The 21,662-nt window shown below is 41.3% G+C and overlaps 1 protein-coding gene across 2 annotated transcripts; it reads right to left on the reverse strand.

The window, feature by feature from the left end:
* Nucleotides 1-938: 938 nt before the first annotated feature.
* Nucleotides 939-17,180, reverse strand: Rtc1 (RNA terminal phosphate cyclase 1). Of its 2 annotated transcripts, none has more exons than XM_080279203.1 (7): nucleotides 16,962-17,180; nucleotides 16,314-16,464; nucleotides 8,692-8,776; nucleotides 6,657-6,827; nucleotides 4,194-4,356; nucleotides 3,367-3,628; nucleotides 939-1,122 (listed from the first exon to the last, which is right to left on the reverse strand). In XM_080279203.1, the coding sequence occupies exons 1-7, from the start codon at nucleotides 17,092-17,094 to the stop codon at nucleotides 939-941; spliced, it is 1,149 nt and encodes a 382-aa protein (XP_080135329.1). In that variant the 5' UTR covers nucleotides 17,095-17,180. The 2 variants fall into 2 exon arrangements, with proteins under 2 accessions (XP_080135329.1, XP_080135328.1); XM_080279202.1 differs by having other exon boundaries at nucleotides 16,287-16,464.
* Between the last annotated feature and the right edge of the window lie 4,482 nt (nucleotides 17,181-21,662).

A 21,662-nucleotide genomic window follows, 5' to 3' on the forward strand; every position in this document is an offset into this window, starting at 1 on the left:
AGAAGTATGTTCATACATTAATAAACATTCTGGTATTTATGGACTCTAACCGAACCTAACCTAACCGAACCTAACCGAACTCTGAAAAACACATTCCTACTGCACATGCATGAGGTAAGTTTAGTATGGAAAGAAGTACAGTATGACACTTTCTGGTAAGTATAGTATGGGAAAAAATACAATATGAAACATTCTGGTAAATATAGTATGGGAAATAGTACAACATGAAACATTTTGGCTACTTACAGCAAGTCCCTGGCCACCTCGATGAATAACCGCCTCCTCTCGGACTCTGACAGTAAGAACGATTTCCTGAAGCACTTGCACTACACTCTTCCTGAAGTCTTGCACTGAACTTAGTCAATAACACACAGAAGTCCGTTCTTTTCACAGTGTTCACTTTAGTCCAAATAATGTTCCATTAAATTTAAGTGTTGCACATTAACTTTTCCCAAGTTTTTTTAAGTTTCCAAAGCCAAAACAAAGAAGGTTAGTTACGTTAAATTTCTTTTCTACTTAGTCTTTTCTCCCAACTTGAAAACCTTAACAGCCATGGCGAAGAGCGTAGGTCTTGTCGCGGTGAGAGACAGGCGGGAAGTGGGGAGGATGCAGCGGCGCTCTATCGGACGTCGGAGGAATGACGAACCAAAACAATGCTCTCACGCGGCGCGCGCGGCAAGTTCAAATTACGGACGGCAAAAAATCGATTTTTTTTTCCATTTTTTTTGGATTTTCGGACCATTTTGGGAATGTTTGATCCCAGGACGATAAGGTTCGGTTAGTGGGGATGTTCGGATATTGGGCGTCCGGATATTAGAGTGATTACTGTACTTTTCCTTTCCCATTTCCTTTCCCCCCCCCCCCTACAAATTGAATATTTGTTACACTCCCCTTTCTTTTCCCTCTCCCTCCTCCCTAGGAAAAGAAAATACCTCATTTTATGTCTGTCCTTTACTAATATTGGTATAACCAACACCAACACACGTCAACTTCAGTTTGCCGGCCCCAGTCCTTGTCTCATCCCCCTCGTCCTCCTCAGCCAAGATGGGTTTTTCCTCCTTGTACTCATCTATCTTGAAGGTCACTTGGAAGAAGTCTCGTAGGTGTCGCAGGAAGTGCATTCTGGGAGTGAAGAGTTGTGAGTAATAAAGTCATCCATTCATCCATCCATCAGCCAATCCTACATTGCCCCATGAGAAGCGTAGGAGCCCGGGGCTAGGCAGTTGGTCCCGACATTAAAGATGAGAGTGACCAGCCTCACTCATCCCTGAGTGGCATTACATGAGCAATCAACCCCAACCACCCCTTGGATATAAACCTTCGCTGACTCAATCCGATTGGAGCGCAGTAATTACCCACTAAACCACCAGGCACCAAAATTTGGTTATATGGTTACCACCCAGCGTAGTAAATGGTTTCCTGGTGTACAGGAAATCATTTGGCTTGTCACTCAGTGTAGATTCACCCACAGGCAGAAGGAAGAGGAAAGAATGAAGGAAAGAAAGACAGAAGAGGGAGAGTAAAGTTACCCGTATGCAGAAGGACAAGGAAATTATGAAGGAAAGGAAGACAGAAGAGAATGGAAGGAAAGAAAGATGGTGTAGAGTAATAAAGTTTGTTAAGTTTTGCCCTTTTGTAACTTATTCTATGCTTTCATGCACTTCACTGTCAACAAAACACAATATTTTAGCTCTATATCTTTTCCACAGCATTCTTTTTTTATTTGCACCATATTCTAGTATTAATATAATCTTACAGCTCAATGTTTTAAATGGAGAGATGACAATTCTTGACCAAGTTAAAGTAAATATAGTACAGCTGCTTATACCAGCCGCAGTTCTAAGGGCTTCTTACTTAAACTATCCTTGCAACCTCCAGATGACTATTCACTTTAAGAAAGACCTCGGAAAGGAGTACATGAATGCAACATCTAACCCTTCGAGTTTGAAAAGTCTCTCCTAAGCTGAATAAACTTAATGATACTTCTATCTATCTATCTATCTATCTATTGCCAGATGCCTTAATCCCATAAGGGGTGGCCTCAACCAAATCACCTCCATGTCACCCTGTCCCCTGCCATTTCATTGCCCTGCTCCCAGCTCACACCCCCCTCTGTCATATACCTCTCCATTCCATCCCTCCATCTCATCCTTGGCCTTCCCCCCCCCTCCCCCCTCCTCCACCTCACTCACATACACTCTCCTCATCAGTCTCTCACCCTCCATCCTCTCCACATGGCCAAACCACCTGTGTGTTTCTCTTAACGCTTCCTATCACATCCACACCACAACGGTCCTTCACTTCCTCATTTATCAGTCTGTCTCTCCATGTTACTCCACATGCTCCTTTCAGATAACTCATTTCCACTGCTCTCACTCTTGACTTCCATTCCTTCAACAAGGTCCATGCTTCACTTCCATACTTTAGAATTGGTATCACAATACTGTCATGTTGTAGCTTTTTCACTTCCATGCTCACTTCCCTGTTTCTTATCACTGCCTTCAAGGATCCAGCAACTTTATGATACTTGCTTATAATTAAAATGGCATCATCTTACTACAGGAGTTAAGGTGTGTTGGATTACTCATCAGTCTGACACTTAGTTCTTTCAGCCTAATAGAATGTGTTTGTTATAGGCTACCAGAGACTCCTAAGCCCATTCTCTTCAGTTAACAGCCAAGTGTAGTCAGATATGAAGGAATATTTGACTAGTGACCAAGGAGACTCAATTCTACCTCAGAATTAGGGCTCACCAAATTTCCATCAGATGAAAACAAACTGACTATAATAACAATGAAATTCCAAAATTAGGGAATGATTACAAAGACTGAAGTATACTGGATGCAAGTTTGGAGTATCACTAAATACTGAAAACTTCTACGAATATCCAATTAAAAAAAAAAAAAAAATGTTCAGCAGCCACTGTTTACCTTATACCAGATATTACTGTCATCAACTTGGACAACTTCCCACCTAAAGAGGGTAGAAATATCCACACCATGAAGCTTTAATTTCCAAGGGACTATGGATCAGAGAAAGAAAGCTTGAAGTACAATTTCTCCCATTTCCAATGTTTCAGTGACAAAACCCTGCTTGCAACAGAAGTGTTGAGGAGGAATTTGTGTTCCACAATCATGCCCATTTCAGTTGTCACCTTTTATGATTTGCAGGATTACACTTGTTTCCTGCATCTCCATCAATATAGCATATCTGTACTGGTATCGGATATTTATATACCGTATTATAACACAACCCACTCTAACATTTACACAACTTTCCTCTAGAATGTCCTTGCCATTAATTAATGATGCACGTATTATCATAACTTGTGAAGCTCAGAATGAACTTTTGTAACAACAAACTCACGTGTAAGGCGTTAGTGGTCCAAGAACAATCTTGGAGACATCATTGGGAGCAAGGACCATAAACAGAAGCACCAGTGGCTGTGATATGGTGTCAACACAACCTCCACGGTAGATCTCCTCCAGCAGCCTCCACGCTGCTTCCTTTCCCACGTCCTCTGGCAGCCTTGTAGTCTCTGTGCGCTCCTCACCCGGTGCGTTGGACATGGACTCAGCACAGTAGAAGGATCCCTTGTTTGTCTCCGCTAATATACACAGACCATATCCTGGGGGTGTAGGCACAGTCAACTACGTACAGACCATATCCTGGGGGTTGTGGGCAGTCAACTGCCAGTATATTCACCGTCATCCTCCTTTGCTGATTTCCATTAACACACACAGACTGTATCCTTGGGGAGTAGTCACAGTCAGATATATTCATCAACACTATCCTTGTAATCTCTGCACCCTCTTTACCCAGTGCATCAGATATAGGATCATAGTGAAGTGGCTCTGGAGATTTTGTAGTTCTTAATCCGGAGATTTATTCATAACTATACACCTTGATACGCTCTTGTATGCCGTTATAAAAATTATATTCAGTATTAAAATGATAAGAATACAGAAGAATAATAAGGTGTAATATACAAACAAATCAGTAAAGCAGAGAAGTCATAAAACCTTCTATGCCAACTAGAACATGGCTGATGGATTCAGTGCAGTTGAGGCAGCCTTTGTTGGTTTCTGCTAACACACACACAGACCATATCCTGGGGAATGGTAACTACAGCTACAGCATTCTAATTGGTAAACTACTGAGTGCCTGTAATAATAAAAACCTCAGTATCTAACCTGGTGAGACTCCCTTAGCATTGTCCACATGAAGATATACATCAGTGAGGAAGTTGAGGAACTCGCCCTTAGCCGCATCCAGCATGCGGTTGGCTACAGTGGGGGTTACTCGGCTTGTGTATGACACACCTCGGATGCGCTGAACCTTCCCACTCTCCTCCCACTGAAATGGAATGTTAAACCCTTCATTATAATGATGTCTCTTTTAATTACCCATCCCTGCCCTGGAGGAGCTTAGGAATGGGTATTGTTTCATTCAGTTTGTGTCTGTTTATTTGTTTGTTTCTCTGTCTATCTGTTAATAACAGCTTTAGATGAAAACTACTGGTGCAATCTTGACTAAAATTATGGGGATCATGGGTTAGGACCTTCAGATCACCAGTTAAATTTTGGGCCAAATTGGGCCAAGGCCCAGATTGTAGGCCCAAAAAACATCTAATTTTTTTTTTTTTTTTTTTGCCATAACTCCTTACAAATTTGTAATATCGACATGAAACCAAATCTTAAAGGTGCATCTTTCAAATTTGCATCCTATAACATGCCTCATTATATTGGGGGGGGGGGGTTCACCTCCCAGTTAGCTGTAGGGAGGGCAGTGTCAGGTGGGTCAGGCTTAAATTTTCAGTGGGCATAAAATCGTCAGGTTTCACCTGATTTACTCCAGATTTCATATGTGTCATCTTTGACTAGATATCCTGTTGTGTTTATACGTCATCACTAAAATGACTGCTGGGGATGGGTTTGCTGTTCCCGGCACCACTTCTTGTTTTATTCTGATTTAATAAACCCATTCAGTATCAGTACATATTCATTATCTTATGCATTTCATTTGTGCTATCTCTTGATGATTTCATTCAGCTTGGGATAAACTTTTTAAATGGGAGGGGTACGATGTAGCCTTCATTAACCCCTTCACTACTAGGGTGCTCTCCTACTCTAAATAAAACATGAAGCGGTGCCGGGGACAGCAAACCCATCCCCAGCAGTCATTTTAATGCTGACATATAAACACAACAGGATATCTAGTCAAAGATGTCACAAATGAAATCTGGAGTAAATCTGGTGAAAACTGACGATTTTATGTCCATTTGAAATTTTAGGCCCAACCCACCTGACACTGACTCCCTTACCGCTAACTAGGGGGGTGATCCCCCTGATGTAATGAGGCATGTTATAGGATGCAGAGTTGAAAGATGCACCTTTAGGTTTAGGTTTCATGTCGATCTGACGAATCTGAATGGAGATAAGGCGAAAATGCAATTTTTACATTATTTGGGCCTACAGCCTAGGCCTTGGCCAATTTGGCCCAAAATTTAATCAGGTGATCAGTAGGTCATAGCCCATCATCCCTTTAATTTTAGTCAAAATCACATCTGAAGTTTTCACGTAAAGTTTTTAACAGACAGGCAGACAGACACAAACCGAGTGAAAACAATACCCGTCCCCAAGCCCATCTGGGGCGGGGACCGGTAATAAGCAGCTGCTAGCTTAAAATGAAAAAGACATCAGATTGACCAAGCTACACTCAAAAAGGACGTCTGTCAATAAAGGAAAACAACCTCTTTCAGCCCTTTTCCCCTGTAATGGGGTTGCTGCAACTTGAATATGACACTTCTTGGATACAGTAAACCTACCAACTTTCCACCCACTGAGATGAAAAGTTGACGATAGTATAAAGTGCTGATAGGTTGGCAGAGATGCAAATACAGACAGAGACTGAGTACAGATAGACTGGTAAAAAGATGCAAATATAGACAGAGAGATACAGGAACCATGAGAATAAATGGACAGCCAACAAGGAAAAGGAGAAAATTGTCTTGAGAACAAACAGATGGGAGACACAAAAAACAGAAAGTGAATGGAGTGCAGACAGAAAGAAAACTAAGATATATACAGAGAGAAACACATAAAGATAATAAGTGTTAAAACAAACAGAAACACTGACAGAGAAAGAACAATCAGTATAGGTAGTGTAGAAACAAAAAAAGGCAAGAAAAAACTCCACAGACCAATCAAGAGAATGAGGATGAGTGAAAGAAGCACAAACAAACACAGAAAAATGCACAAGCTAACATATTCAGATGCATAAAAAGTTACAAGAATGGAGATAGGCACAAAACAAAATGTATACACATAAAACAAGAAACTGTGTGTTCAGACAAGCATAGTCATCTATCTCCTCATCCTTCCATCATCCAATATTATTACCCTACCGAGACTGTACAAGCCCAAGACTAGTTATTCAGTCTTGGCATGTAAGGTGCGAGTGGCCAGTGGCTTGCCTATGTGGAATTCTGTGCCATAAAGACAAAATTATTCCAGTTATTTCATAGAAGATACGGGGCTCACAGTTACGGTACTGTACTATAATTATGATAATGATTCTGTCCGATTTTTCATTGGAGATACAGTATAACTATGAATATTATTCCCTCAGTCTATTTCAGCCTCTAACCACCTCACCTGGAAAGCTTTTAGTGAGCGCCGGACAGGACAAGTAAATGTGACAATGCCACCGCCACTAGGGGGCAACCCACGCCGTGTCATTTTCAGGTTCAGGCCCTCATCAATCACAAGAAATTTCTTCAGTACTGGCAGCAGTGATGAGCGGATCATGTCAACAGATGGATCAAGCTTGCAAAAGGATAAAACAGATTAAATTGGATTATATACTGTTCTCTGTTTTTAACTGGACTGAATGATTGGATGAATTATGTATGGAGAACATGGCAAGAGTCTGGCACCCTTTTTTGAGCTCCATAGTAAATGGAGTGGCTCTGTTCTATATGTAATGTGAAGTGCATCTCAAAGAAAATTATCAAAAACATTGTGCACTGGGTTAGGCCTATATAAGTGGAGGAGTGAGAATTCCAAGGGCCTGAATGGTGGGCTAATGAGTGTGTGGCCCATTTCAGTGGAGATGCTGTTGACTACTTCTCCTTCAATCATGTTTTTCTCTGCTCTCTAGGCCCTTCTTCACCCCATCCTTAGGTGAAAAAAAAAAAAAAAAAAAAATTGGATGATGACAATGACAGCAATAATATATATTCACATATTTTATATTGCAGACTGGACTGGTCTTTGCCATTCCAAGGTGGGAAAAATTGCTGTTATAATGATGACAATAATCAACAACAACTGATGGCAATCATGAACAGTGATGATGATGATGATGATGCAGCTTTATTCCTTAACTATGAAAAACAAAAGTAGCATAGTGAGAAGTGGGTATGTCAGTTGATGGATCAACTTAAAGAAAGGACATTAGCTGGAACAGATTCTGAATGTCTGACCAATGTGTGAATGACTGCAAGGTCCAATTCACTTAGTATTCTGCTGATTTTTTTTTCTTTTTTGTTTCTGGATCTTACCCACCACTTTTCTAATAAACAGGATACTGATCATGAAGATAATGAAGAAACTGACTTTATTTTTTTTTTTTTTTTTTTTTTTTTTTTTTTTTTACAGACTGGATTATGACAGACAGGGAAAGGATCACATTAACATGTGGATCAAATTGGGAAACCAATAAATTTGGTAAGACTACTCTGATTTTTTCTTGATTATTTACACAAACATATAACCGTTACACTTTGATGTTCCTTCCAAGAGTAACAATTGCATGACTATGACATTTCTCTTAGAAGCCAGGACATATTTTGAAATCCCTGCCTAACATCCTCACCACTGATCAAAGGTTCCATATTCACATTTTCACTGCAGTTCAACCATGGTATGAACAGTACTTGATGTTATCACTATTACCAGACATCATCATTGCTATTTGTAAGATAGAGAGAGAGAGAAAAAATGGGATTACAGATAAAGAAAATCATAACTGTGCACCTAACACAGATAAGATCAGAGGTGTTGCAGTTCAGGGGTTAACCCTATTACTGTACTATAAGAGGTAATTCCTTAAATGAGTGATGCTGTCCATTGATAGCCAAAACAATGTACATAAGAAAATAATCCTGGCAAAGGGGTAATCATATGAAGCATTTAATGTAGTTAGGTTGTGCCTGTGGGATAAACTAAGGTTTTTGAAAATTTGAATGATGCAATTGTTCTGCTGATATTTCTCTCTCCCTCCCTCCCTCTCCATACTGTTACCCATTTCTAGCTGTGTGGCAACCAAAAGAAGGGGGAAAAATCAACCTCCTTTGTCTATATCCTGTGTCTCAGCTGTCATATGTAAAGGTCTACATCAAACCAAATTTGAATAATCCAAAACATGGCAACACTGTTGTAATAACTATAAAGCTTACACCATTTATTTCACCTCTTATCTGTTACAGCAAGATAGTTCAGAACAAGCCATCACCCACAAACAATTTCATTCCAATCTGCTCTGTTCCATACATACACCTCTCACCTTCCTGGATACTCAGATCACATGTTTTCAAAATCTGTAACATCATCATTTAACCTCCTCCTTCCTTTCATTCCCTCTACGTCTGACCTACACATCTTTATCAGACTTGACACAGGAACAAACCTTATTGTTTGTGATCCCTCTGAGTGTGATGTTAAGTGGGGTCTTGCAAAATGGGGCCAGCATAAACAATGGCTCAAGGAAGTACCTGTAATTTTGGGAAGTCTGTTAGCATAATGGGCCATATTCTCACATGCACAGGAAGCTTCATAACATCTTTTCCTCAGCTATTTATTTTGCATGTTACACCTTTTTATCCTCCAGAAAACTATTGAAGCAAGCTGTGCCAATACTTGAAATTCCTGTATGAAGAAAAATAAAACAGCATAATTGTGCATAATGTGAAATACACCAGTAAGAAAGAGGTTCTTTGAGGCCTTCTGTGCTATTACAGTATGCTAACAAGCATTTGGCACAAGAGCAGCTCAATAAAATAAGTCATATTGGTGGAAAGTCTGTTACAATGAAGGCTGACTTAATATAGTACTAGTAGCTATAATGCTGGGAAGAGGCCTGTCAGCATAAATAACAGCTCAGTGTACTGTACTAAATGTAATATTGGTGATAAGTTTGCTGGCATGGAGACTGGTTCAAGGCAATAACTATAATACTGGAGAGATGTCTGTTAGCATATATAATAAATCAGAAGTAGTAATACTGGAGACAAGATAGGTCTGTGTTTACAGAGAATGATTCACGATACATTTCATTCTGTTAATTTGGCAGTCGGGGTCACATCCCCAACATGAACGTTATACCGTAACTATGTGAACCTTGAGAAGCCCTGGGTGTAGAAGTTTATAAAATTTATTTTCATTTCACCAACCTATTCAGTTGCCTTTTTTTTTTCTTTCTTTCTTTTTTTTCCCCAGTGAAATTACAGTACTGATTGCCTACTTCTTCCTTATCATTCTGTTTCTGTGTCTGCCCTCCTCTCTTCATATTTCTCCCATCTTTCCTATCACTTCTTATTGCTTTTCTTTCCTTTACAGGTGGCTTTACATTGAGTGACAATCCAAATGGTTTCCTGTAAGCCGAGAAACCATTTACTACGCTGGGTGGTAACCATATAACCAAACCATATGTGCTCCCTATGTGTCAACAAGTAGGGTTGGTGGAGGATTAGTGCCCCTCCCTATAAAACAAATAACTCAGAGTCAAATGGCCACCCCTTACGGGATTGTGGCCTCTGGCAATAGATAGATAGATAGACATATATATATTAGATGGCAATGTGAGGCTGATAGTGAGACAGATAGCTAAATACTATAAGAAGTAATTGATCAAGAAAGCCGTAGGATCATGTTTCCTACAATTACATCATTCAGTCAGCTATAAACATGGCAACACTTGCTCACAAGGAACTTCTCAACATAATCAATAATTTGTCCAGTTCAGTATTTTGTAACACATAATCTCTGAACATAATGATGGAGAGAAATATAAGGTGGAGAAAAAGTGAAGAGAAACAAGCAGAGAAGTGAAAAGAGAGTAAAAGACTCCAAATGGTGATGAGAAGGAAGAGATGTGATGAGGAGCAAGAATAGATGGAAAGAGAGAAAAAAAAATGTGATGTTGAGGAAAAAAACATCAGAGAGAGAGAGAAATGTAAAGAAGAAAGGTGCTGGAGAAGAGGGGGAAGAGGATACAGAGAAGAAAAAAAAAAAAAAAAAATGAGACAGATATTAAAATGATATGTAAAAGTAGTAAAGGTGGAGAGAGGGAAGAGGTAAGACTCAGATTAAGGAGAAAAAGATTAAAGAGGAGGAAACAGCACAGGGTGAGGAGAAAAAAAATGGGGGAGGGGGAGGAAGTGAAGGGGGAGAGCAGAAAAAAGGGTTAAAGCTGAAGCAGATTAACCCCCATCTGCCGGGGAATGTAATATGCAGTCACGATTTAGGTGGACAGAGCCCGCCAGTTGACGGCATATGCCCTGAGTGCATTCCCGCCATTGTTTGAACTGGCTAACATTTTATCTTGTTACCAGTGGGTAGGGAGAGACTCCTACCAGTGCACACAAGCATGCTTCAGTCTGTCCCATGACTTTGCCAGGTGTAGAACAATGTTTTCTGAAACTTCATCTTCCAATTCCATTCCCACATCACAAAAACCCCTTGCCTCATCCACCTCTGCCAAGCCTCTGCCCAAAGATACTAGGAAAGGGCTCTGTGATAGTGCCATAGGGCATGCCTGGGACACCACTGTGTCTGGTTTATCTAGTAATGAAGTAATCTCATTAAGCACACACGCAAGAAGACATCCTGCATCAATTGCAGATAGATTCTCATCTTCTTGTCATTATTCATTGATGCAACCACCTGCAGACCTGGGGATGGTTTTATTTGCAAGAAGAAGACTTGGTGACTAGTATGGTCTTTAATTTGTTTTCCTAAGTGCCATAGTTTCCCTGATATGAAGGTTTGAAAACAAGTTATTTGGGGAAAATTGTCAGTAGTGAGATGACGACCATGCCGTAAATCACCCAGCGTCTGGGAGTTAAGGAAAAACAAAAATGAGATGGAAAGAAAATATGTATTGGCAGTCCCATAATACCTTTTGTGATCTAAAGTGAGCCAAGGCTAGGATACCAAAATCCAGCACATGAAAGGTAGATGACTGGTCTGTTCTTTTAATAAGAATATTATTCTAACCCTATTTCTCACAACAATAAGTCTTTGTTATGAGCCAATTTTCTTTTTCCTGACAGTGTACATATTTTAAATTAAATCCATAATAAATTGTTAAAGCACCTTAGATGTGGATGTGGTTGAGAAGATTAGGAGAAATACACTGAGGTGGTTTGGACATGTGAAGAAAATGGAGAATGAAAGACTGACTAAGAGGGTGTATGTAGGTGAGGTGGAGGGAGGGAGAGGGAGAGGTAGACTGAGGATGAGGTGGAGGGATGGAGTTGAGAGGTATATGAGGGAGGAGGGGGTGAGTTGGGGGGAGGGTAGTCGAATGGTGGGTGACAGAGCGACTTGGAGGCGTTTTGTCTGCGGCCACCCTTTGCGGGATTAGGGCGTCGGGCTATAGATAGATAGACCTTAGCCTTTATCATTCTTTTTCTGTGCCTGCCCTTCTCTCTTCCTATTTCTCCCATCTTTCCTGTCACTACTTATTGCTTTTCTTTCCGTTACAGGTGGCTTTACATTGAGTGACAAGCCAAATGGTTTCCTGTAAGCCAAGAAACCATTTACAATGCTGGGTGGTAACCATATAACCAAACCATACGTGCTCCCTTCGTGTCAAGTGGGTTGGTGGAGGGTTAGCGCCCCTCCCTGTAAAACAAATAACTCAGAGTCAAATGGCCACCCTGTACAGGATTGTGGCGTCTGGCAATAGATAGATAGATAGACCACTGCTATGTATAAAGATAATATGCCACTTTTCCCACAACTTACAATACTTGATCATTTTTATACAAAAAGAGAGAGAGAGAGGCTGCAAGCCATCTTGAGTTGTGTGGTCAAAGTTATGATATTGTGTTTAAAATGTATTCTGACATAAACTGAGGATGCCCAGTGAACAGTGAAGGGCTGGGAAGGACCCAAAAATGAAAGCTATATAACCCCCCACCACACGTAACACAATTCTTCATTTACTTTTTTGAGGACGAAGGGCCAAATGCATGGCTACCATAATTCAGATCATTTTAAGTTATAGGAGACCACTCTAGCTCTCTGGCAGTATTTATATGACGGAATAATCTCCAGCCACCACTTGGATTTAAGCCATGGCATGTCAGACCAAGCTCACCTCCAGCTCCAGACCATTATCAACCATGCCACTGAAGCATAAAGGAAAAGTAAATCTATCTGTCTATCTATAGCCTGATGCCACAATCCCGTAAGGGGTGGCCAATTGTCTTGAGTTAGCAGTTTTACAGGAAGGGACACCAACCATCCGCCAACCCACTTGTTAACACGTAGGGAAAACTTATGGGTTGGTTATGTGGCGGGGGGGACACAACCTGGCCGCACAATGGGGCGGTACTGCTACTCTGCGGCCAGGTTGTATTAGGAAGAATACTGCCACCGTATTCCCTGCGTGTCGTAAAAGGCGACTAAAAGGGGCGGGGTGAGGGGACTAGGGACCCCCTCCTCTGTTTTTTAGTTCTTAAAAAGAGACAGGCCAGAGAAAGGGATGGGGGATGGAGTTATCCCCGTACCCTGAAGATTGGGTCTATGAATGTGCGTGGATGTAGTACGACTGAGGCTAAAAGGGAGGAGATTGGGAGAATGTTTGTGAGAAGAAAGTTGGATGTGTTAGCTCTGAGTGAAACGAAGATGAAAGGGAAGGGGGAATCTGTGTTTGGAAGTGTGAATGGAAGATTGTCAGGTGTTGATAGAGGAAGGGCAAGAGAAGGTGTGGCCTTGTTAGTGAGTCCGGAAGTACAGAAATGTGTGACTGAATGGAAGGTGTCATCGAGACTGATGTGGGTGAAAGCGAAATTTGAACGTAAGTTGTGGGTGTTTGTGAGTGCATATGGGCCTGGTAGTGAAAGGGATGAACAAGAGAGGGAGTCTTTCTGGAATGATGTTGATGAGTGTCTGCAGAGTTTTGGAGCAAATGTGAATGTGGTAATGATGGGAGATCTGAATGCTAGAGTGGGAAATGTAGCAGTTGAAGGCGTAGTTGGTATGCATGGTGTGCCTGGAAGAAATGAAAATGGGGAACGAATGATAGCGATGTGTGTTGAGCGAGAGATGGTGATTGGGAATACGCTGTTTGAGAAGAAAGATATTTATAAGTATACATGGGTGAGACAGGAGGGTGGAAGGGTTGTTGATAGAGCTTTGATGGACTATGTGGTTGTGTCTAGGAATGTAATAGGAAGATTGTTGGACGTGAGAGTTCTGAGAGGGGAGGGTGGAGGTATGTCTGACCACTACTTGGTGGAGGGAAAGTTAAGAGTAGGTAAGAAATGGGTGAGAGCTAGGAGGGTTAGGTGTGGCAGGGAGGTTTCTGAAAGTGAGTGAGTTGGATAAAAGAGAGAAAAATATAGAGTATCAGGAGAAATTGAAAGATGAGTGGAACGCAGTGAAAGATCGGGAAAATGGCAGCATGGAGGAGGAATGGCAGTTGTTTAAGAGTGCTGTGGTGGGGCATGCAGAAGAGGTGTGTGGTGTGAGATGTGTGGGTGGTGGTGCACGAAAAGGAAGTGAATGGTGGTGCGAGGAGGTAAGTATGGCTGTGACTGAGAAGAGACGTGCATATGAAGTGTGGCTGCAGAGGAAGGATGAGGTGTCATATGAAAGGTATAAGGAAAAGAGGAATAGAGCGAGAAGGGCTGTGCGTGATGCTAAAGTGGCAGCAGATGAGAGGTGGGGTAGGCGGCTGACAGAGAATTTTCAACAGAATAAGAAAATGTTTTGGAAGGAGGTGAAAAGGGTGCGAAAGGGAGAGTCTGGGAAGGAAGAACGAGTAAAAGCAGAGGATGGAAGGATGTTAATTGAGATGGATGCAGTAAAGAAGAGATGGGCAGAGTATTTTGAAAGACTGTTAAATGTAGAGGTGGAAAGGGTGGCTGAGATTGTGGCAAATGGAAGGGTGCAAGGAATAAATGTGTTGGGAGAGTTGAATGATTCTTTGATCACGAAGGAGGAAGTGGAGAAGGCAGTAAAGGAGATGAAAACAGGGAAAGCTGCAGGTATGGATGGGTGTGCTGTGGAATGCCTGAAGGGTGGTGAAGTGACTATTGTTGACTGGTTAGTAAGATTGTTGAATGTGTGCTTTGAGAAAGGTATGGTGCCAATTGACTGGGCAAGTGCTTGTGTGGTCCCGTTGTATAAAGGCAAGGGTGATAAGTATGAATGTACTAGCTTTAGGGGCATAAGTCTATTGAGTGTTGTAGGTAAGGTGTATGGTAGAGTGTTAATTATGAGAGTTAGAGAGGGTACAGAGGGAGTGATTGGTGATGAGCAGTGTGGCTTTAGGAGAGGGAGGGGATGCGTTGATCAGGTGTTTGCTGTGAGACAAGTGTGTGAAAAGTATTTAGCGAAAGGCAAGGATGTGTTTTGGGCATTTATGGATTTAGAGAAAGCGTATGATAGAATTGATAGGGAGGCTTTGTGGACTGTTTTAAGATTGTATGGACTTGATGGTAGTTTACTAAATGGGGTGAAAAGTTTTTATGTAAATAGTAGAGCGTGTGTAAGAGTGGGAAATGATGTGAGTGATTGGTTTCCCGTGAGAGTGGGGCTGCGACAGGGTTGTGTGATGTCGCCTTGGTTGTTTAATATTTACATGGATGGTGTTGTAAGGGAGGTGAATGCAAGAGTTTTAGGTGGAGGTCTGAGTCTAGTGAATGTTGATGGTGGAAAGTGGAATCTGAAGCAGCTGCTGTTTGCAGATGATACTGCACTGGTGACTGATTCAGAGGAGAAATTGAGACAGTTGGTAGAGGAGTTTGGAAGGGTGTGTGAAAGGAGGAAATTGAAAGTAAATGAGAATAAGAGTTAAGTGATGAAGTGTACGAGGTTGATAGATGGTAGGGGGATGAATATAGTTTTGAATGGTGAGTTGCTTGAGGAGGTAGATTGTTTTAAATATTTAGGGTCACATGTTGCTGTGGATGGAAGAATAGATGCAGAAGTGAAGTTTAGAATAAATGAAGTAGGAAAGATGCTGGGAGGAATGAAAAAAGTGTTTAAATGTCGTTCGCTTAGAATGGATGTAAAGAGAAGGCTGTATGAGGGTGTTGTGGTACTGACTGCGTTATATGGGGCTGAAACATGGAATATGGGTGTAGCAGAGAGGAAAAGTTTGAATGTAATGGAGATGAGGTGTCTGAGGAGTATGTGTGGAGTGACACGTATGGATCGGGTGCGAAACGATGAAGTGCGAAGGAGAATTGGAGTTGTTCGGGAGATGGCTGGTAGAGTTGAGCAGAGGGTGTTGCGATGGTTTGGGCATATGGAGAGAATGAATAATGAGCGATTGGTGAAAAAGATAACTAGATCTGATGTGAGAGGTGTAAGGCTGAGAGGAAGACCACGAATATGATGGATGGACAGTGTGAAGAGAGCGCTGGATGCGAGAGGGATGTCTGTTGAGCAAGGAAGAGTGGCTGTGCGTGACAGAAATAAATGGAGAGAAATTGTGAATGAATAAGTGATGACGCAGCCCTGAGGGGATATTCTCCCGCATTTGGTCTGATCAGCTAGTCAGGTCAGGTGCGGGTAAGGGGATGGGTCTGTTATGATGTGGCAGGGGTAAACCAGTTCTGCTGTCGGGCCCTGCTGCGGATGTCACTGATTGCATTGCGCAGTTGACCCTTGTGCAGTGTGGATCTGTCCGTTCTCCCCTTTGGGGCTAAGATGCGAATGAATGTGTTTGAATGGATGAGTAAATGGGGAGTGTGTCGTCCTGTCTCGGCTGCCTCCCTTTCCTTGGGGGAAGCAGCCTAGGTATATAGATAGATAGATATGTGGTTACCACCCAGCAATGTAAATGGTTTCCTGGCTTAGCTAAAGGAAGACATTAGCCTTGTCACTCAATGTAAAGTAACCTGAAATGGTAAGAAGAAGAATAAAAAGTGACAGGAATGATGGGAGAAATAGGAAGAAAGGAGGAGAAAAAAAAAAAAAATTATACAGGCAAAGGAAGTAGACAGCACCACATTAAAAGAGCGGAAGATGTTCACCACCACCTACCACGAAAAATATAGGAAAGCAACGCACCCTATTCCACGTGAATTAGGGCATGTGTGATCTTGTCGTCCTCCCACCAGAACCCCAGGTCGGTACAACAATGCTGTGCCTGTCTCATTCACCTCGATGCGACTCCCATTACTCAAACTGTCCAGAAGTCGGATGAAGCTCACCTCAAAATCTGACAAGTACAAAAAATGGTAACATCCAGTCTCATTTTAAATGCAGTTGTTGTTGCTGTGGGTTCTGGCACACCTTGAAGTGAACCTGGTGGTATGCAGGACACCAGTCATTTCAGCCACATGATTCCAGAGATCTTTTGTTCAGGTTATGTTCAACTCCACTGCCATGCTAAATAATTGGTCCCACTTCAGTGCCTGCTGAAAAGTGATTAGAAAATATACAAGATAACCAGCCACTGTACTAAAAAGTTGTATCACATAGTGATCATACACTATTCACCAGCAAATATTAACCAAAATCCCTGGTAACAATTAATATCAATACAAAAACACTTCCCATACCCAGGAATGGCCACCAACTAAAATATAAATCTATATTGGAAACGCATCAGTTGGTAGTCTCAAAGCAAGTATTAATGTTTGGTCTTCAATATAAAAGCAGCCATCCAAGTCTCTATGTATGTTTGTGCATAAGAAACATGATTCCACACCACACCTTTCAGTCCAGGTTCCTCTGATTTGGCCCTGATATTGCGGATCCTCACTGGCTTCCCGGCCAGCGTTGATATTATCAGTCGCTGGCGGAAGAAATTATTCCCTTCGTAGGTTAACACGCCTCCCACCTCCATTGCTGAGCAGTTATCAGTTCACTTTTCTCCCAACATGTGAATGTGTTCAGACTAGGGAACAGAGTTGCCTAACCTAAAGTCACAAATGTCGCTAAATTTGCTAAAAAAAAAAAAAAAAAAATCGCTAGAATGTCGCCGGATGCAAGTCTTGCCAGAAAATTAATAAAAAGGCTGAAACCCCCCCCTCAAAAAAAAAAAAATAGAAATACTCAAATATGTCTAGAGTATCAATAAATATCTATGTAGTATCAGCGGATTTTAGTATTTGGCGCTAAATGGAAGTGAAGGTCTCTTAAATATAGCGTGCTTTCACGAACGACCTAAATACACCCAAAGTTACCCACAATTATTAGGCTACCAATAATACCCATGAACGATTTTCATTTAACCACTTCAGTATTCATACCTGCATGTTTGCCCTTCGTCTATTTTTTTCAGTGATTGGTTTCCAATAATTAAGCTACATTACACAACAGTACATTAAAACTCCCAATAGCTTACTGAAGAGGTATGAGGTGTTGAAAATTTCATCTCTTAAACAGAATCTCGCATATATCAATATTATTTGCTCATAATAATTATGAATATTATAAAAGTGAGAGAGAGAGAGTGAATACCGTGAATTCCTAACCTAGGACCAATGAACTATAGAGCTGTACAGGGCAAGGAGAGATCCATGGAGAGGCCACTACATCTCTCACCAGATACACTGCCCTGATGTACGCTTGAACTGCCAACCCCACAATTATGAAGAAGAATACTACCACTGAGCTATTCTGTCCCCAGAGAGAGAGATCCAAATAGTATCTTGGCCCAACTGCAGTCTTTCACATCTTCCCTTGCTATCATCATTATTACAACTGTTGATTTCCAAATCCATCATTTCCTTCTGACTCCAGTCTTTCCAAATCCATCATTTCCTTCTGACTCCAGTCTTTCCATTTCCTCCCTCCACTTCATTGCTTTGCTGCTCCATCTTTATCCTTGTACATTTTCCTTTTCATCATTCCCTTCCTTGAGATACTGTACCGTATTAATTGCAGCACAGTACTACTTTCCTAGTTATTCAGATATCCAACTCTTCTACCTGCCTAAGTACCTTCCCAAACGCAAATGGTAGTAGTTGTTGATCAACCCCACCCCATTTTGTTTGACCAAGCAGACCCATCAACAACAGGCAAGCAACTGCCCCAGACAAAGAGAGTGGTATGGAGAGACAGGATGAGGACACAGACAGATGCTGTTATGTACTGTATTTGAGAACTCACTTGGAGTTGAAAATTAACATAGTTAAGGTGATAAGGCATGGAAAATTTAAGAATGAGAACAGGAACAGACCAGTAATAGTAAAGCTATCTGATGAGAATGAAAAATGAACAGTATTTAAGAAAGCTAAAAACTTGAAAAATGAAAGAGACCCAGTGAAGAAAATACAGTAGTTGGAATTGCACGAGACCTTACAAGGAAAGAAAGGGAGGTAGAAAAGATACTGAGGCAGGAACTGAATGCAAGAAAGGCAGACAGTGAGACTGGCATGTACATAAAAATGGATAATTACTCAAAGCAAAAAGGGCAAGAAAGAAGCAGTAATAAATAAATATAATAAAGATAGGGCTAAGACAAGTTGTAGGAAAGATAGGGCTTGGACAAATTGTACAAAAGATAGGACTAGGAGAAGTTGTACAAAAGATAGGGCTAGGACAGGTTGTAGGAAAGTTAAGGCTAGGACAAGTTGTAGGAAAGATAGGGCTGTGACAAGTTGTAAGAAAGATAGAGCTAGAATAAGTTGTAATGAAAGAGAAAAGGATCCAAATATCAGTTCTAATGCAAGAGATAAGGTTTTCAATAGCGGTAGCAGTGTAAGAGATTAGGATTTAAATATAAGAGACAAAGATTTCAATTTTTCCCCTAAACTAATAAACACACAAGGTCTAATTAAAACTAAGATAGTAAAGGTAGAAAAGTTGTTAATAGAGGAAGGAGATCTAATATGCATTATTGAAACTCAGCATATAGTAAGCAACATAAATCTGAACAGTAACATAAAGAAACATGAAAGCATGCATACAAAGGCAGACAAGAAGGGAGGAGGATTAGTAATGATATGCAAAGAATATAATGAAATAAACCTAAACACTAAAGACACTCAAAGTAAAGGTATATTTGTGGTTGGAGGAAAAATACACAAGCTGAAGATAACAGTAATATTAGCCTGTTTCTCAGTCACACAAAAAGATGATAAAACTAGAAACTTCAGAATGAAGAGAGAAATAGAAAAGGAAACAGAAGAAACAGAGGACGAAGCATTGGTGATTTTAGGTAATTTTAGTGGACATACAGGAGTATTAAGGGAACACAAGTTAGACACAAATACAGTAGTAAGATGATACTGGATTGGATTGGATGAATGCCTACAACTTGATACTTCTAAATTGTGACAAAATAATGTTCTGGTATCATCTGCTAATAACAGTACAGGGAGTTTCCTGACACTACCCTCTCTCACAAGGGCCACTCCAACATCCACTGCCCTACCTTGTATCTCTTTTATTATGCCATCCATGTACAGATTGAACAGCCATGGAGACAAGACACATCCCTGTTTCAACCCATCCTTCAAAGAGAAAAATTCACTCAGTTCACCATCCACTCGCACTACAGCCTTATCACCATCATACGTACTTTTCACAGCATTCAGCAACTTCCCATCTACTCCATATATTCTTAATACTTTCCACAATCCTTGTCTATCCACTCTGTCATATGCTTTCTCCAAATCCATGAAGGCCGCATACAACGTCTTTCTCTTCTCTAGAAACTTTTCCACTAAAGATCTAAGAATGAATATCTGATCTACACAACCTCTTCCTTCCTAAAGCCTCCCTGTTCTTCTCCAGCTAACTCCTCTGTTATATCCTTAGCATTGTCAATAAGTATCCTACCATACACTTTTCTTATTACATTAAGAAGTGCCCCAATGATTACCACACACTTCTTTTTCCCCTTTTCCTTTGTACAGGGGAATAATTATACCTGACTTTCAATCCTCCAGGACTCTACCTTCCTCCCAGGCCAATCTGCACATCTTCTACATCCATTCTACTATCTATCTGTCCCCCATGCTTCAGCATTTCACCACACACTCCATCAATTCCTGGGGCTTTCACCAATTTGACTTTCTTCATTGCTTCCACAGCTTCCCCAATTTGACTTTCTTCATTGCTTCCACAGCTTCCCCAATTTGACTTTCTTCATTGCTTCCACAGCTTCTATCCTACTGATTTCTTCCTGTCTTCTCACCTCCCTCCTTCTCCCGGGCATTCCTCAACCATTACACTCGCATTACTTCCATTCTCAATGATCTACAATTCCTTAAAGTGTTCTCTCCATCTGCTCACTTTTTCTCCCTTCTCCACTAGTAATATACCATTTTTATCTTTCACTCCCCTACTGACTAACTGCCACCCTGTCTTACTCCCTTCTCTTTCCAGATCATTTTCTTACAGTCCCTCCACTTTACACTCAAATTCCTTCCAAATTCCTCATCCACTCTCTTTTACTAATCTTTTCACCTCTCTCTTCCTTTCTACATATAACTCTCTCTTCTGCCTCTCAGCTTCTTCCACACCCCTATTTCTCATCCATTCATTGTATGCTTTCTTCTTTAGTGCCACAGCCTGTCTCACCTCTTTATTCCACCATGCTGTTCCTTGCACCCCCTTCCGTCTTCTCTTCACCCCACACACCACATCACATACTGCACATATTTCTTCTGTGAATATTTTGCACATACCTTCCACGTCCCCCATCTGCTCCAATTCTTATATACCCAATCATTCCTCCACCTCTCTCTATTCTGCCTTTTTCTCATCCTCTTGTAAACTTTCCACTTTCCTTGCAACTACTACTTCTTCCTGTCCTTCCCTTCTTCTATTTCTCCATCTTACTTGGATCTTGATTCTGGCCACCACCAAGTAGTGGTCAGAAAGTCCACTCCCCCAGCCTCTATAAGCTCTTGCATCCATTACACATCTTCGCATCCTTTCATCCACACACACGTAATTAATCATTGCCTTCCTTTCATTCAGTTCACCACCCACCCTTCTCATCACTCGCCATGTATACCTGTGGATCATCTTGTGCCTGAAGAGGGTATTGGCTGTCACCAACCCCCTCCTGGCACAAATGTCCACTAACGCACCGCTATTCTCATCTGTCTCAGCTGGCACACCCCACTCACCAACTATTCCATCCACCTTCACTTTCCCTACTTTACCATTCATATCACCAATTAAAAACCCATCTCATTCCTTCCAAACTTTTCCATGCACAATTCCACATTTGTCCAGAACTCTTCTCTCACTCTGCTTGCGCAATCTTGAAAAGTATGAGCAACTAAGGTAAAGGAACTAAACAACTGAAACAAAGTGATGCTGCCAAAGGAGGCACTATTGTAAAAAATGGGAGAAATGGAGTTCCCCCGAGCTAAGCCCTGTATTGGACTATATAGCCCCGCTAGGGTTACTGGAGCGAGCTACCACTCCCAGCACGGCAGCCCAGGCGAGGCT

The sequence above is a fragment of the Coenobita brevimanus genome, chromosome 77 (genome assembly GCF_032717465.1).
Source record: "Coenobita brevimanus isolate Jiangsu-jjx chromosome 77, ASM3271746v2, whole genome shotgun sequence".
In the NCBI taxonomy this organism is placed as follows: Eukaryota; Metazoa; Arthropoda; class Malacostraca; order Decapoda; family Coenobitidae; genus Coenobita; species Coenobita brevimanus.

Bases quoted from the DNA above. Each gene is read 5' to 3' on its own strand.
- Rtc1 (XM_080279202.1), bottom strand. From the start codon at position 17,094: ATGGAGGTGGGAGGCGTGTTAACCTACGAAGGGAATAATTTCTTCCGC. The intron at 4,357-6,656 runs GTGAGGTGGTTA...ATTCCATTTCAG, and splicing joins GCTCACTAAAAGCTTTCCAG to TGGGAGGAGAGTGGGAAGGT. The intron at 1,123-3,366 runs GTGAGTTTGTTG...CTTCACTCCCAG, and splicing joins GGACCACTAACGCCTTACAC to AATGCACTTCCTGCGACACC.